Here is a 15,668-nt window from a genome sequence, read left to right as displayed (position 1 = left end):
TCACTTCTTGACTTTCTTAAATGCGTCTCCAACGTGTTGACGAACTTTAAGATGATTTTCAGAAATCATCTTTAAATAGAGACGCTTGTCCTTTGATTCAAACCTGGTTTCCAGACCAAAATAAGTCTAACAGCCTTAACATTATGACCACCGCCTTCCTAAGACTGTGTTGTGCTATTCAGCCTGTACATCATCAAACTCTACCGTTATGCACATTATAGAATCCATACAAATATGGACATGTCCTCTATATGACTTTTCTTCACGTATGTAACTCCCCAGGGCAACAAGTCACCAAGGTGATAACAGAAATACCACAAAGAACACATATTCTACAAAGGTTCTAGTAAAAACAGAATCAGGCCCACTCTCCATTTGGAGAACCAAAGAACCCAAAGTGTTCTGATTCCACTACAGGAGGCAGCGTACACACAAGTCAACCTTTGGACATTTTATTTATCCTGGACATCATCACATTCTTCCATTGTGATCATTATACAATCCAGAAGAAGATGGAGATTTCCTCCATAAACTCAGGTGAGATGTGACCTCATCATCAGATCCTTAAAGTCCTGCAGGTTGAGGGGTGGAGCCTCCATGGATCAGATCAGTTTTTATCCAGGACGTCCCAGAAGATGCTGGACTGAGATCTGCAACACCTTGAACTTAAACTATTCCTGACCTCCTCCTCACCTTCTCTTTCACCTCCTCTTCTCTTTTCTCTTCCTCTTCATCCTCCACTTCTTCTTCCTAGTGTTTCTCCTCCTCCTCCTTCTCCTCCTCCTCTCCTTCCTCTTCTTCTTTCTCCTCCTTCTCCTCTTTCACTTCCTACCCCATCGCACCTCTTCCTTCTCCCTCTTTCTCTTCTTCTTCATCCTCCTCCTCTTCGTCTTCCTCCTCCTTTTTCTCCAACTCCTCTTCATATGCTTCCTACTCCTCCTCCTCTTCCACCTCTCCTTCTTATTCCTGCTCCTTTTCTCCTCCTTCTCCTCCCCCTCCTCTTCTTGCTCCTCTCCCTCCCCCCTTCTTCGTCTTCCTCCTTCTTCTCTTTCTCTACCTCCTGTTCCTATGCTTCGTTCTCTTCCTCTTCTTCCTGCTCTTCTTCTTTCTCCTCATCTCCTCTTCTTGCTCCTCATCCTTCTCTTCTTCCTCCTCCTCTGCCTCATCTTCATCCTCTTCCTCCTCCTCTCCTTCCTCCTGCTTCTCTTTTACTTCCTACCCCCTTGCTCCTCCTCCTTCTCCCTCTTCTTCCTCCTTTTTCTTCATCCTCCTCTTTTTCCTCTTCTCCTACTTTCTCTATCTCCTCTTCCTATGCTTCCTGCTCCTCTTCTTCCTCCTCCTCCTCCTATTTCTTCTCTTCTTCTTTCTCCTCTTCATGCTCCTCTACCTCCTCTTCTTCCTAACTACAACGAACCTTCAAACTTGAAACCTTCAAACTTGAACTCAATCAGTGCTTATTGCCATGACAACACCATGCTCCTCCTCCCGTGCATTTGAACTTGGATGTGAATCGACAGCAAAGCGACAGAGAACACCATCGATCTGTCACATCACAACTGCTCCTCTTTCTGTTCCTCCTCCGGTGGGAACCAGAGACGATGAATAAAAGATGTTTTATCCTGGCGCCGTCGTCTATCGCGAGTTCCTCATGATTAAAATAAAAGCCCTCAGGTTGAACACAGGTAACCGAATCGATTCGCTCTCCTGCTTTAAATTTATAATCCAGGACATTTATTTTTTACCGGTGATCATAACTCAGGAGAGAAAAGCTCCTCGAGCTGGAAGGACGCCACACTGGCAGCCGGATCAAAGGCAAAGCCACCGTCAATAATTCACGTGAAGAAGAAGAAGAAGAGCAGCGCCAAGGAGACAAGAGAAACAGAAGAGGAAGACGTTAATGAGCAAGGCACTAACACTAGAACAGTTTAAATTCTCCAGAGATCATGAATGTTGATGAGCATCAATATGAAGAAAGCTGAGACTTTCATCTTTTCATTCTCACTGAACTCCAGGACACTGTTACTCTCCACAGGACTGGTCCACCAACAAAGAGCTGAATTCCACCAGTGAACTCTAAAAGAAAATGTCAGGACATCTGTCCATGAGCTGAATGTGAAGAGAAACTGGGTCATGCAGCAAGACAACGAGAACCAAGAACACAAGTGGTTCTACAAAAGAACGGTTAAAGAAGAACAAGATGAATGTTTAGGAACGGCCAAGTCAAAGTCCTGACCTTAATCCAATAGAAATGTTGTGGAAGGACCTGAAGCAAGCAGTTGATGTGAGGAAACCCACCAACATCTCAGAACTGAAGTGGTTCTGTTCTGAGGAATGGGCTAAAATTCCTCCAAGCTGCTGTAGACCACTGATCAGCAGTTACCAGAAACGTTTAGTGACAAGGAGGTCACAGCAGATACTGGAAACAAAGAGACAACTAACAGATATGAAGAAATTATTAATTTTCTTGAATAAATACATTCACAAGTATAATATTTCACTTTCATGTGTTTTATTGGCTTCTCTTTGTCTACTTTCAGGATGTTTTGAGTCATTTTTAGACAGAAATGTAGAAAATTCTGAAGGACGCAAAAACTTTACTGTGTAGACAGATGTATTCTGTCTTTTGTTTTCATTGATTGACTGTCTGGCACAGACGTATCGCTATTAATCTCAGATACTCTTTGTACAATGACAATAAAGGCTTATGTATCTAAAATAGATTATCTATTCATCTTATTTATTCCCTGTTCTGAGTTAATTTAATTTATTCCAATGAATGGTTTTATCTTCATTTCCTGTTGAAGACTTAGGAGAAAGTTATGACAGTGGGGGCACATCAGGAGAAGTTTTATCGTCAAGGGACAAAAAAGCAACTTTTATATCAAACTTATTTTGTAATAAGTCTCGTCTCCAGATACCTGCTGTCCTTATTTTTGTGGAAAGCTCTAAAACAGCAGATATCACGATGGTAAATGTTGAACCAGTTCCAGCTGTGCCTCCTTCAAAAACAAAAACCTCAGAGGAAATGAATAGTTTGAGCTCTTTAATCCACTTTCTCGGCTTTCAAGCGTTTTCAAAGTGACGCGACTGATCGCTTCATCGGCAGAACGGCGCCTTTTCTTCGCCCTTTGTTCTCCTCAGACAAACTGAGTGAGTCAGAGCGAAGGAGGCGAGGATTTACAGAAACAAAGAGAGGACGGACCGAGTTTGTTTCATCGCTCAGGACGGAGACAGAGGAAGCGAATTATTGTCAATGTTTGCATTTTGTTCATGTTTGATCTCATTTTAACGTGGAACCTCTAGTCTTCATGTGTGACTCTTAAGAGGTTTTTAAGAAAATCTGGGATTACTTAAGATTTATTAAGGATGTCCTCACTTCACAAAAACTTCATTAAATATTATCTTAACATGTCTTCTCTCTCTGAATTGTTGGTGGCGGTAGAATCTGACCAACTTCTGAGCCTCAGGTAAACCAGTTTTGTCTCTGAGGTATTTCGGGGTGACAGCAGCAGGTCTCTGGAGGAAGGACAGGACAGATGTTCCAGATGAGGAGGAACTGACAGTAGATCTGACTGTTTATATAACTGTTGCATAAAGAGAAACATGCAGCGACGTTTGAACGAGATCTTCAGCTTTTTTCACTCATAGAGACTGAAATATTTCACGTAACTAGTCACAGAAGAGATGCCAACCAACCCAAACAGTCCTCATAGTGATCACAAAGCTTATTAGTGAATGGGAAGCTAGGAGGCGCTACTATTAGCTTGGAAGCTAGAATGTTAGGACGAGCTACTATTAGCTGGGAGGCGAGGACACAGGAAGAGGTACTTTTTAGCTCGAAGGCTACCAGGAAGCGCTACTATTAGCTGGGTGGCTAGGAAGTTAGGGAGAGCTACTATTAGCTGCGAAGCTATAAATCTATGGGGAGCTACTATTAGCTGAGAGGCTAGGAAACAGGAAGAGGTACTTTTTAGCACGGAGGCTACCAGTAAGGGAAAGTTAGGGAGAGGCTATGAATCTTTGGGGAGCTACTATTAGCTGAGAAGCTAGGAAGTTGGGATGAGCTACTATAGGCTGGGAGGGGAGGAAACAGGAAGAGGTACTTTTTAGCTCTGAGGCTACTGGGAAGAACTACTATTAGATGGGTGGCTAGGAATCTATGCAGAGCTATTACTAGTTGGGAGGCTAGGAAGCTAGGATGAGCTTCTATTAGCTGGACGGCTAGAAATCTATGCAGAGCTACAATTAACTGGGAGGCTAGGAAGTTAGGAAGAGCTACAATTAGCTGGGAAGCTAGAAAGCTAGGAAGAGCTACAAGCCGTCATACAGAGTCGGTCTCTCCTGAATCAGCTGAGGATGAAGATGAAAACAGGTCCGACCGACTGCTGGACACCGACCGTTGACCGGCCGTTGGCTTTGTGTGTTGTGGCGTTGCCGGTAACAGCAGAGAGCATCTGTCATCTCTGACTAACTGCTTCGTCCTCTGGCTTTTTCAGACCATTAGTCGCTTGGATCGTCCGTCAGGAGCCAGAGCTCCATTAAAGAGTTGAAGCCTCCACGCAGACACATTATTCTTCTACTCTGAGGTTAAAAGCCTCGGCACAAACACAACATTAACGAGCTCCTGGGAGACTCTGGACGCTCAGTAGTTTTTCAGGTGTACTCTTACCTTTGTTCGAGCTGACACTCACAGGTCTGCAGGCAAACTTACAAACATTTAATAAGTCTCTACCTCAAGTTTCAGGGTTGAAGGTTCATTTCCACAAGCTGTGAGGTTAAAACCACCAGCGTATAGACGTCATCTGAGGATATTCAAGCACAGATAATGGTGTCGCTGCTCTTTTAAAATAATAACGTCTCAATGGGGTCTGAACACCAAAGTCTCTTCACTTATTTAAGCTTTCCACATTATTTAATTATTCTTTCAGGCGTTTACTCATTCTCTACTGGTTAAACTTGCAAAGACAGCGTAGAGAAAACACGCTAGCGTCATTGTCAAGTTCCTCTTTTAGACGGTGTTTGGGTGCAGTGAAGTTTTAGCTTTATCAGGTCACTGAGCTCCAGCTCCAAGAACCGAGACCAGACTGCAACCAGCTCTGGTTGGAGAATGAAAATAGCTGGGTTTATTTTTAAAGGGCTGCAGCTGTAAATCTTTATAGGACTTATATGAAACGATAATTTTAACCCAGGAATCACTTTGTCTTCAGTAATATTATCTGGAATAATTTTAAAACCACCAAATTATATCTCAAATGCATATCTGGAATAATATTTACAGAGACCTACGTTTATCTGGAATAACTGTTACCCAGAACACTGTTTATCTTGAATGATGGTAATCCAGGTGACACTTTATTAGGAACAACAATTTTGAGCAATTTTAACCTCAGGACTAACTTCATCTTGAATTATAATTTGAAACCAGGCCACACTGTTTCTGGGATAATTTGAGGACTAATTTGATCAGGAATAATTTAAACCAGGAATAATGTAATCTAGAATAATTTTAGTCCATGACTAATTCAATTTGGAATCATTTTGGTTCAGGACTAACTCCGGAATAATATATGGCTTTCATATTTCAGGGCTAACTTTTTATGGAATAATTTTGACCTGCCTAATTTTATCTGGAATAATTTTTACAGAGACCTACATTTATTTGGTGAAAGTGTTACCCAGAACCCCCTTTATCTTGAATGATTGTAATAATCCAGGCAAAACTTTATTAGGAACATATTCTGAGCCAGGACTAGTTTAATCTGAAATAATTTTAGCCCGGGATTTACTTCATCTGGAATTATAATTAGAAACCAGGCCACACTGTTCCCAAGTGAGAATTTGAGGACTGATTTGATCAGGAATAATTTAAATGGGGAATAATTTAATCTAGAGTCATTTTAGTCCATGACTAACTCAATTTGGAATCATTGTGGTTCAGGACTAACTATATCAGGAATAATATATGGATTTTGTCTCTCAGGGCTAACGTTTTATGGATTCATTTTGACCTGCCTGATTTTATCTAGAATAGTCATTTTAAACCAGGCTATACTCCTTTGGGATTTAACCCAGGACTATGTTTAGCTGGAATAATTTTCGTCCAATTTTAATTTTAATCCAGGGCAAACGTCATCTGTAATAATTATTTTAATCCAGGACTAACCTTTTCTTGTTTTTTTTTGTCATCTTCGTCCATGTTTAGTTTAACTGAGAGATGAAGCCTGGATGTAAACTGGCCTCCATCGTTCAGCTCCATCTCTCCGTTTCCCGCCTCAACAAAGCAGATAAAAAGAACATCGCACACGTGCGCAGTGAGGGCTGTCATTTCTACCGCGCGTGCCGCCTACAGGCTCTGCGTGTCTCGTGAGTCACGGTGAGAGAGCAGCGGCTCGTGAGGCTTCGCGCGTTGTCAAGACAACTACAGTTTGAACGGTGGAGACCGGAAACCAGTCAGAAATCTACTCATCAAAATAAAAGCCTACAGTTTGAAAAAGTTGAGGGATCTATAAATAATGGATAAAAAGTTAACTTCCTCGAATTAGAGTCAGCAAAAAAAATGTTTAAAATGTAAAATTAGTGTTTGTTATTTCAACCTCTACATCTTCCCAAAAAATAAAAATTATTTTCTTGATGTCTGCTATTTGGAAGTTTCCTCTCTCTGGATTTTCTGGAGCCCAGGTACGAGCTAGCCCCAACAAGAGCACTTCAAAAACATTGTTCATCTATCTATTGCATTCAATTTGCTTTTATGTGTCATTAGCTGTTGAAATTCAAATTATTTAAATGATTTTCATCTCAAGAAGCCCAGACTTTAGTAATTCCAAAACAACAAAATATTTTCACCATTTCTTACCAAACAAACATTTGCGAGACTCACGTCAAGTCACAAACACATCGTCAGATTTCATACGTATCTTATTTGATGGTTTTGAGAGTCATTTACCAAAACAATGCTCCAGTTTAGAGTGCTCTTCTCAAGCTTCGTGGCGAGGTGTGTTCATTATTTATTCACGTGTGGAACGTCAGAGCGGTTACGATTAGTTCCGCCTCGATTTCTAAGTTTAAAACAAATGAACAAAAAATATATAAAAAAATAAAAATCGCCTTCTCTTTAGAGGAGTGACGCCAGACAAAATAGTTTAATAAATTAGTCGTGAAAATAACATTTGGTTATTTAAAGTATCCGTTGTTTTAACACATTTGTTTTAAATATTCAGTTTTTAAGTTTAAAAAAAAAAGTTTCGCCTAAGGTGTTTTATTTTTTAATTGTGATACCGGAAGTCGAAGCAAAGCGGCGACAGCGTCTTTGCCGCTCGGTTCGCTCGGTGACGTCTCTGACCGACCGGTAAAACCCACGGAGGAGCGGACCGGACTCACCGCCTCTCCTCCTCCTCCTCCTCCTTCTCCTCCTTCTTCTTCGCCGGAGCTCACGGCGGCATCACGGCGGCATCACGGAGCCACGACTCTCTCCTCTTCTTCTTCTTCTTCTTCTTCTTCTTCTTCCTCCCCCCTCCCTCCCTCCCTCCATCCCGGCCTGAGGGGGCCGCGACGAGCCGCTGACAGCCAGGACCGGACGCGGAGCTGGTGCCGCTTCTCCTCGGGATGATGGATGCAGCTCTGCGGTGACCCAGGGAGCAGCAGCTCCGGCGGGGGAACCTCCAAACACCGGTCCGCAGGATACCCACACAGTTTTTAAAACATTTGTTCTTGAATTTAAACGTTTTTTTTCCACAATGTCACCATCAAGGAGACGCGGCTGAGGCACCTGCTCCTCGGTTCTCCGGTTCACCGCTGTTTCTGCCCGTTTTTAGCTAACGTTAGCTGCGGTATGACCGGAACCGGAGCTGACCGCCACATCTGACCGGGGTCCGGGGGGGGGGGGGGGCGGCCAGGCGAAGAGAAGAGCCGGGGGGGGGGGTGAGCTGCTGGGGCTGGGGGGGCTGGTGGTGGTCGGAGGGAAGCTTTGGGTTTGTGGATGAGAACCGGTCACCGGGCCGGATTCCGTGAGGAGGGAGGACGCCGGCCGGAGCGGAGGAAGAGGAGGAGGAGGGAGCGGCAGCAGCAGCGGCGGCCAACCGAACTGACAACGTCCTCCCCGGGGGGAGCGAAGCAGCGCGGCGGCCAGAGGAGGATGTGAAGATGGGTTTAGTGTTCGGTCTCCTGTGGCTGTTCACCGGCTTCCTGCAGGGAGTCCACGGCCAGGGCGTGTACGGTAAGGACGTCATTACACCTATGATTAAAAAACGTTTATAAATGTGATGGGAATAATTTAATAATTTAAACACGGAACACCGACACCAGGTTGACCTTGTCAGGGACTCACACCTGGCCTCAAGGCACAACAGGTAGGCGGCTGGAATATTCTGCTTCTGCCTGGAAATAGTCTTTATTTATTTAATTAATTATTATTATTATTAACGCTAAATCAAAATACAGCACCGTCCATTTATTCATTCATTCCTCATCTTTAAGAGTGACACCTTCAAACCACATCTCATGGTCTTCATCAGCAGATGGAGATTGCTCTTGTTGCCTCAATGTTTAGTTGCCATTAGATCCCGAGGTCTCTTAAGGACAATGAAGCAACCACTATGACGTTTTAATATTTTACTTTTAATAAAAACTCAAGGTCCTCTTACTGCCTACTACCCAGACTAAAAGTATTTCTGGATCTTTCAGCTGCATGGTCGTCATCTGCACGTGGAGGTTGCTCACTTGTCCTCTTGTTGCCTGAACATTTAGTTGCCTAATTTCACTCCTCACGTCAAATTTCCACCCTGAGGTCTCTTAAGGACAATCGAGCAACTTCTGTCTATTGAGAGAGAACCTTGAGTTTTTGTCAGAAGTAAAATAATGAAACCACGATTCACTGTAGAAACGTCCCAAACTGATTTATGGAAGTAAATCATGAACTGTAGCTTGATAGAAAGGTTCACTTACACGATGTCTACTCAACCACATCACATGGTCAGTAGTAAAACGCTAGGAATGTCCCGATCCGATACCGATCATTTAATATTGAGTATCAGCTGATCTGAGTCCTGATCTGGTCCTAAATGTCCTAGAGTTGGTCTCCTGTGTCTTCCTAAAGTCTGTCCTTGTCTTCCTTGTCTTCTCCTAGAGTTGGTCTCCTGTAGCTTCCTAAAGTCTGTCCTTGTCTTCCTTTTCTTCTCCTAGAGTTGGTCTCCTGTGTCTTTCTAAAGTCTGTCCTTGTCTTCCTTGTCTTCTCCTAGAGTGGACTGGATTCAGTCCAATAAATCTTTCTGTCAAAGTTAATGTAGTGTGGAGAGGGTAGCTGGTACCTTGTGTTCTCTACTCCAGAAATGTTCTGGTCATCCAACGCTGCCATAAACTCCCTAACCCTCTCTGGAAGATGTTTCTCCTCCCAGTAGAAATAAGTGAACATTTTTGTCCGTAAATCAGTTTGGGATGTGTCTCTACAGCCACTTGAGTTTTTAATATTTTACTTTAGATGAAAAGCTCAAGGTCCTCTCACTGCCCCCCCTCTCCCGTTTAAAGTATTTCTGGGTCTTTCTGGTGCCTGTCATGGTCTTCATCAGCAGATAGAGTCTGATAAGTTGAACTTCCATCAATCAGTTTGTGGTATTTTGATATATCTTTGTAGTCAGTTTGGTGTGAGCCTGACGGCTGGCTGACCAATGCTTGAATGATTCTGTTAATTACACTAAAGAAAACAGTAGAGAGCTTTAAGATGACTGACTTTCCCCTTTTGGGTTATTACAAATAAAAAATGAGTAGAATAAACACAACCATTAAAACACGACTGTAAATATTGGAGTAACACCATAAACAAACACAAAAACAAAAGGTTTGGGTTCGTAATATTAAAGGACAAGCTTTTCAAATGAACCTGAAGCTTAAGATGGTTTTATTATTACTTGTCATCTGATTAGTTTCTGTCAGAAATGGTAAAAATAAGCACTAGTTTTAAAATAGACCTTAAACAGTCAATTTGTTGGCAAAGGTGTTTTTTGTGAGAATTCGCTGTTTCAGGAGCATGAGAAGAACAATATTTTCTCTATTTACACATCACAGTTTTGTTGTTTGCAGAGTGAGGGAAGCCTCGAAATGATCCTCATTGTTTAGTAGTTCATTCAAAAGGGAGAAACAGGAAGAGCTGCTGTTACCTGTTGGAGGAGATTACAGTTTATTTTAACCAGGTATTTTCTGTAGCTTTAATTTAATTCAGATGTTGAAACCTTTACAACAGACGTCCTCCATCTTTCCCTAAAAATAACAGAACAAGGTGAAATACACTCTGCTTCGTGTCCAGGCTCATGTAGGTCGTGTTAAGAGAGTGAAAAATTATAATGAACAGGTGGATGGAAACACACCTGGTAACAGAGATCAGATATTTCAGGTCCGACCTCCTGTGCCGTACCTGAAGAAATCAAAACTCCAGCGACCGACGTGACGATCTAGAATAATTTCTCCCTCTGGTTATGTTGACGGGAATAAGCTGCTTAGGTTTTGTGCTCGTGGGCAGCTGTTCCTCATCCTTTGTTGTTGTTGTTGTTATTTAGGAGTGGGAGATAATGTGCACTTTAAAATAAGCACTTTATTTTAAGAACCTATCGCTGCTGCTACCGACTCTGCTCTGTTGCTGTTTTGGTCATGAATAAAGTTATTTGAATTTAAAACTAATGAATAAATTTGAAATTCGTTGACGATGTTGACGACGTTGATGGTATCAACTATTATTGATTAATCTTTAGGTCAACTACTAAAATATAACACAACTTTTACAAAGTATACAACAAAAGTTCAGATTTATTGAGTATAATTAGGATGTTTTTTCTATAATGCTAACATGAAGCTAACAGTCGTGTCTGTGTGAGAGAAAACACAGCAGATAGACCCAACAACCTTCATGCCGTGATGCTAACACTGCTAAAAAATGCTAACACCCACTTCACGTTCATGGAAATCTACCTGGTTTAGTTTTAGATTCCATCCGTTTTAGAAGCCATTAGCATCTCCATTAGCATCTCCATTAGCAGCTGCTCTGGAGTCTCTGTTAAGTTCTTTTCTCTAAAACAACCAATGAGGACACAACAACATCCACCAACCAACAATCATTCAGAACAAATATGGACACATAACATTTAATAAATCGTCGCTGTAAGCAGATTAAATGCTGCCTCTTGAATCCAGATTGTTGCGTCACATTTGAACTAATATGTAGTGTTGAAGCAGATTTCTGTGACTTTTTTATCTTCCACACAACGACTGAGTGTCGCTATAAAATGGCAGCGACAGCGTTGTGTGTGTTTCCCGTGTGGGTTTTCCCAGTTGAGCAGAGTTTCTGTTGTGTGACGTCAGCAGATTATGGGTAATCTTATATGTCTGAGATTAGAGGGAGAGGAGGCGTATTACATCACATCCACCGTTACTTACATCCGCAGAGTTCACTGGTCTGACGTCACTGCGCCGGGATGGAGAATCCACTTGTTTTTTTGCCAATAATCGTGTCGACAGCTCAGATACAACGGGGGGGAGGAAGGGGGGGGGGGGGGGGAGGGAGGAAGGGAGGGGATTAGGATGCAACATCTGTGTGTCAGTTCCACATCTGGTGAATGGAGGCTGGTCGTTTGGTTGGTTTTTAGTGCGACCTCCGGAAATGCTCAACAGAGGCTTAACGAACGAGCAGAGCTGAGACCGTCAATCAGTTAATCAATTAGTCAGATGATTGATTAGATTACAGAGCCGAGGTCACGGGTTCACACGTCTTTAAAAACGGGTCTTCTAAAAATATTTGAGAAGGTTTTAATAAGTGTTAACACTGCAGTGAGAGATCAGGGCGGCAGCTGCAACATCTGGTATTTAGTTTTAGATACGGGAACTTTAAACGTGTAATTTTAGACTTTATTTTAATTTATTTATTAATCAGTTTGTTTTAGATCCGTCAGTTAAAGCCTCAGACGTCAAAGAGATTTAGTTTAGTTATTAATTATCTGGTTTATCAAGGCTCCTGTCAGTGGGCGGGATATATTAGTGAACAAGATGAACACTTTGGAAGAAGAGGATAAGGAGGAGGGTGAAGAAGAGGAGGAAGAGGGCAAGAGGAGGCGGAGAAAGAGGAAAAAGAGGGAGGAAGAAGAAGTAAGAGGACGAATAGGAGGAGGAGGAAGAGGAAGAAGAAGACTACAAGGCTGAGGAAGAGGAGGGGGAACAAGAGAAGGTGGAGAGAAGATAGGGAGAAGAAAAGGAGGTGGAAGAAGAAGAAGAAGAGGAAGGAAAGGAGGAGGAGGAGTAGAGAGAGAGAGGAGGAAGGAAGAACAACCACCAGTTCAAGGTGTTGTCTCTAAATTCATCCAGATCTCAGTCCAGCATCTTCTGGGACGTCCTGGTTATAAACTAGACCCTCACGCTGCAGGACATGAAGGATCAGATGATGAGGTCACATCTCACCTTCAGAGTCTAGAGGAGTCCAGACTCTGAAGAAGCTTTTAACTTTGAATAAGACCAGAAAGAGGAAGAGGTGGTGTAACTGATCCAGTGCAGAAGTTGCTCAGTGTTGCGTCAGACGGACCTCACGCTGTGTTTAAGGTTTGTAAAATCAGCAGGACATTTAACAACTAATCCACAGTGACTGTGCAGCAGCAGCTGCTCTCTACAACCAAATAAAAAGATTTACCAGCCGTGCTAGCGGAGACTCGTCTTTTACACGTGGAGGCCTGAGGAACAGATTAGAGTTCACAGAAGAATTATAGGTTTATTTATTTATTTAAATACATAAATATATATATATAAATCAGTTCTGAATTCATCTTCTCCATGTAACCACTGTGTTTCCTACAGTCTGTTAAAAGTTCTTCACTTTCCTTCACTGACTTTTATAAGGTTGGATCAGACACAGATAGAAGAGGAGACTAGTAAAGTCCTTAGATGAGACTAATTTAACTTCATAGTTTACTGACCGTGATGGAGGCTGCATCAATGTCAGGGTGATGCTGTTCCCACATAATTTATAGCCAGAGGGCTTGTGGCAGCTGAGATCAGATAGGCTAACGCCCCTCATCCAATCACATGACAGGGAAATAACATCTTATCACATCAGATAACATTCTAGTCTCGTCTCATAGTTTTTATCATCATATATTAGTTTTACCTCGTTAACGTCTCGTCCGACAGGCCAGCTTCATGAAACTGAAACTGTTCAGAGAGAAAAACGACTTCTGGACACGAGTGTGAACCCTGTTAGAGTCCCACAGATCAGCTGCTGTAATCCTCAGATGGCTGCCTCCTCTTTATCATCATCATCATCATCATCATCGGTCTGTCACTGTGCTGTTTGATTTGTCGTCTGTGATACTGATCTGATTTCACAGCCATACGGGCTCATTTTCCGCCTCATCAACTCTTGATCCAGTTAAAGCTCATTTAGATGGAAAAGGTCAAACACAAACAGCTGATCTGCTGCTCGCTCACTGTTTTGGCTGCGACCCACAGAAAAGACGCCCAGACAAGTCACGCACAGCGCCCCCTACAGGCTGCTCTACGCACTGCAGCCTGTCAACACACCGAGGTGTTATCTGTCCTGAGGGGTTAGTACCTCCACACTTCACTGTCTCAGACATAATCACACTAAAGAACAACCACAGGCGCTTTATTATCTCCACATCGGAGTTTATCTGGGCCGCTGCCGAGCGGAGAGCCGGCCGGCGTTCGCCTATAATCCCGAAGTTTGGATTAATCCGGTCCCTCGGCACGAATCTGAAGACGTTCAGTTCATTTGAAGCATCAGTCTGTCTCTTCTAACTCACAACTTTACAGTTTATTTAAAGCTACAGTGAAATGCAACTGAGGCCGCAGACTGGTTTATTTCAGACCTGCAGACTCTCGTCAGTCTAAACTCTGTAGTTCTGTCCATCAGTGTCAGGTTTAAAGTTAAATTAACGTCAGTTTATTGTTACACTAAGTTTAGATTTAACGAATAATGTTAAAATTAGTGTGAGGCTATTCATTTTAACACCACTCATGCATGTTCGGTTATCGTGACCTCGGCCCGACGGTACTTTATGCAATAAAGCAGCAGTAACACTGTGGAAAGCAAGCAGAATCTGAAGTGCTCGAGGTTAAGATGAATAGTTTTAGGTTCAGGCTACTGTTACGGATCTGTTTGGATTAAGATTCAAATAAAACAGTTTAAATACTAAAGTAGTAGTAGGTTAAGATTCAGTCTAAGATGATGCAGGTTCGTCCTGATTGATGTTTGCTAGCATGGAGGTGGTTGTGTCCTCACACACCCAGTAAACCTGCGTGAAGGTGTGAATGAGTGAAGGTGTGAGGAGGCGTCTGCAGACGTTAGCGTTCACATCCTCCTCCTTTTTGATAAAATCATTAACTCTGCATATTTGACCTGTTCTCACGTTACCTTCTCTGGGAAATTGGGATTAATTATAATTGTTTCTTAATTACCCTCTGTCTCCCAGATGTGGAAACGCCACTGCCCTCCCCCACCTTTCCCCCCCCACCTTTCCTCCCCCCTTCCTCCCGATATGTTCCTGTGTTTATCAAGCCATTAGCTGAGGGTTTACTGTGTTAATAAGTGTTAATGTGCCATAATGAGGATGGAGTGCTGCAGATTACTGGGAGCGATTCTGGCCCGCCTCCCGTCTCCTGCCTGGCCGACTGCTCGACGGAGGAGGAGGAGGAGGAGGAGGAGGGAGAGCAGGAAGAGCAGCATGACTCAGGACAAGAAGTCGCTGCTACTCAGAAGTAAATAACATGAGCTGTAAAAACAACTTACCAGCATCGGCCAAAATATCTAAATGACACAGAGCAGCTGTTCATCTTAAACATCGACCTTTCAGGACAGACTCAAATCCATCATGTGAAAGATCCCATATGGATTTATAAAACTCTTGCACCGATATGCTTATTCCCACTAGTTTGGGGAAGCTGGTCTTAGTTGCTTCCTAGCCTCCCAGCTAATAGCAGCACGTGCTAGCCTCCCAGCTAATAGCAGCACGTGCTAGCCTCCCAGCTAATAGCAGCTCGTTCTAGCCTGCCAGCTAACAGTAGCTCTTCCTAGCCTCCCAGCTAATAGCAGCACGTGCTAGCCTCCCAGCTAACAGTAGCTCTTCCTAGCCCCCCAGCTAATAGCAGCTCGTGCTAGCGTCCCAGCTAATAGTAACTCTTCCTAGCCTCCTAGCTAATAGCAGCACGTGCTAGCCTCCCAGCTAACAGTAGCTCTTCCTACCGTCCCAGCTAATAGCAGCTCGTTCTAGCTTCCCAGCTAATAGTAACTCTTCCTAGCCTCCTAGCTAATAGCAGCACGTGCTAGCCTCCCAGCTAACAGTAGCTGTTCCTAGCCCCCAGCTAATAGCAGCTCGTGCTAGCTACCCAGCTAATAGTAACTCTTCCTAGCCTCCTAGCTAATATCAGCACGTGCTAGCCTCCCAGCTAACAGTAGCTCTTCCTAGCCTCCCAGCTAATAGCAACTCGTGCTAGCCTGCCAGCTAACAGTAACTCTTCCTTCCGTCCCAGCTAATAGCAGCTCGTTCTAGCTACCCAGCTAATAGTAACTCTTCCTAGCCTCCTAGCTAATATCAGCACGTGCTAGCCTCCCAGCTAACAGTAGCTCTTCCTGGCCTCCTAGCTAATATCAGCACGTGCTAGCCTCCCAGCTAACAGTAGCTCTT

General features: G+C 43.2%; 1 protein-coding gene across 1 annotated transcript in view; it reads left to right on the top strand.

The window, feature by feature from the left end:
* Positions 1–8,130: 8,130 nt before the first annotated feature.
* Positions 8,131–15,668, top strand: part of mdga2a (MAM domain containing glycosylphosphatidylinositol anchor 2a) — a gene marked incomplete at its 3' end in the record, with an annotated part of 53,968 nt that continues 46,430 nt past the window's right edge. The window contains 1 exon segment of the mRNA XM_084569622.1: positions 8,131–8,212. Coding sequence (XP_084425748.1) covers positions 8,140–8,212 — 73 coding nt within the window. The 5' untranslated portion in view covers positions 8,131–8,139.

This window comes from Chelon labrosus, assembly GCF_963514085.1.
Source record: "Chelon labrosus genome assembly, chromosome: 20".
Lineage (NCBI taxonomy): Eukaryota > Metazoa > Chordata > Actinopteri > Mugiliformes > Mugilidae > Chelon > Chelon labrosus.
This window is presented reverse-complemented; position numbering and strand designations above follow the sequence as displayed.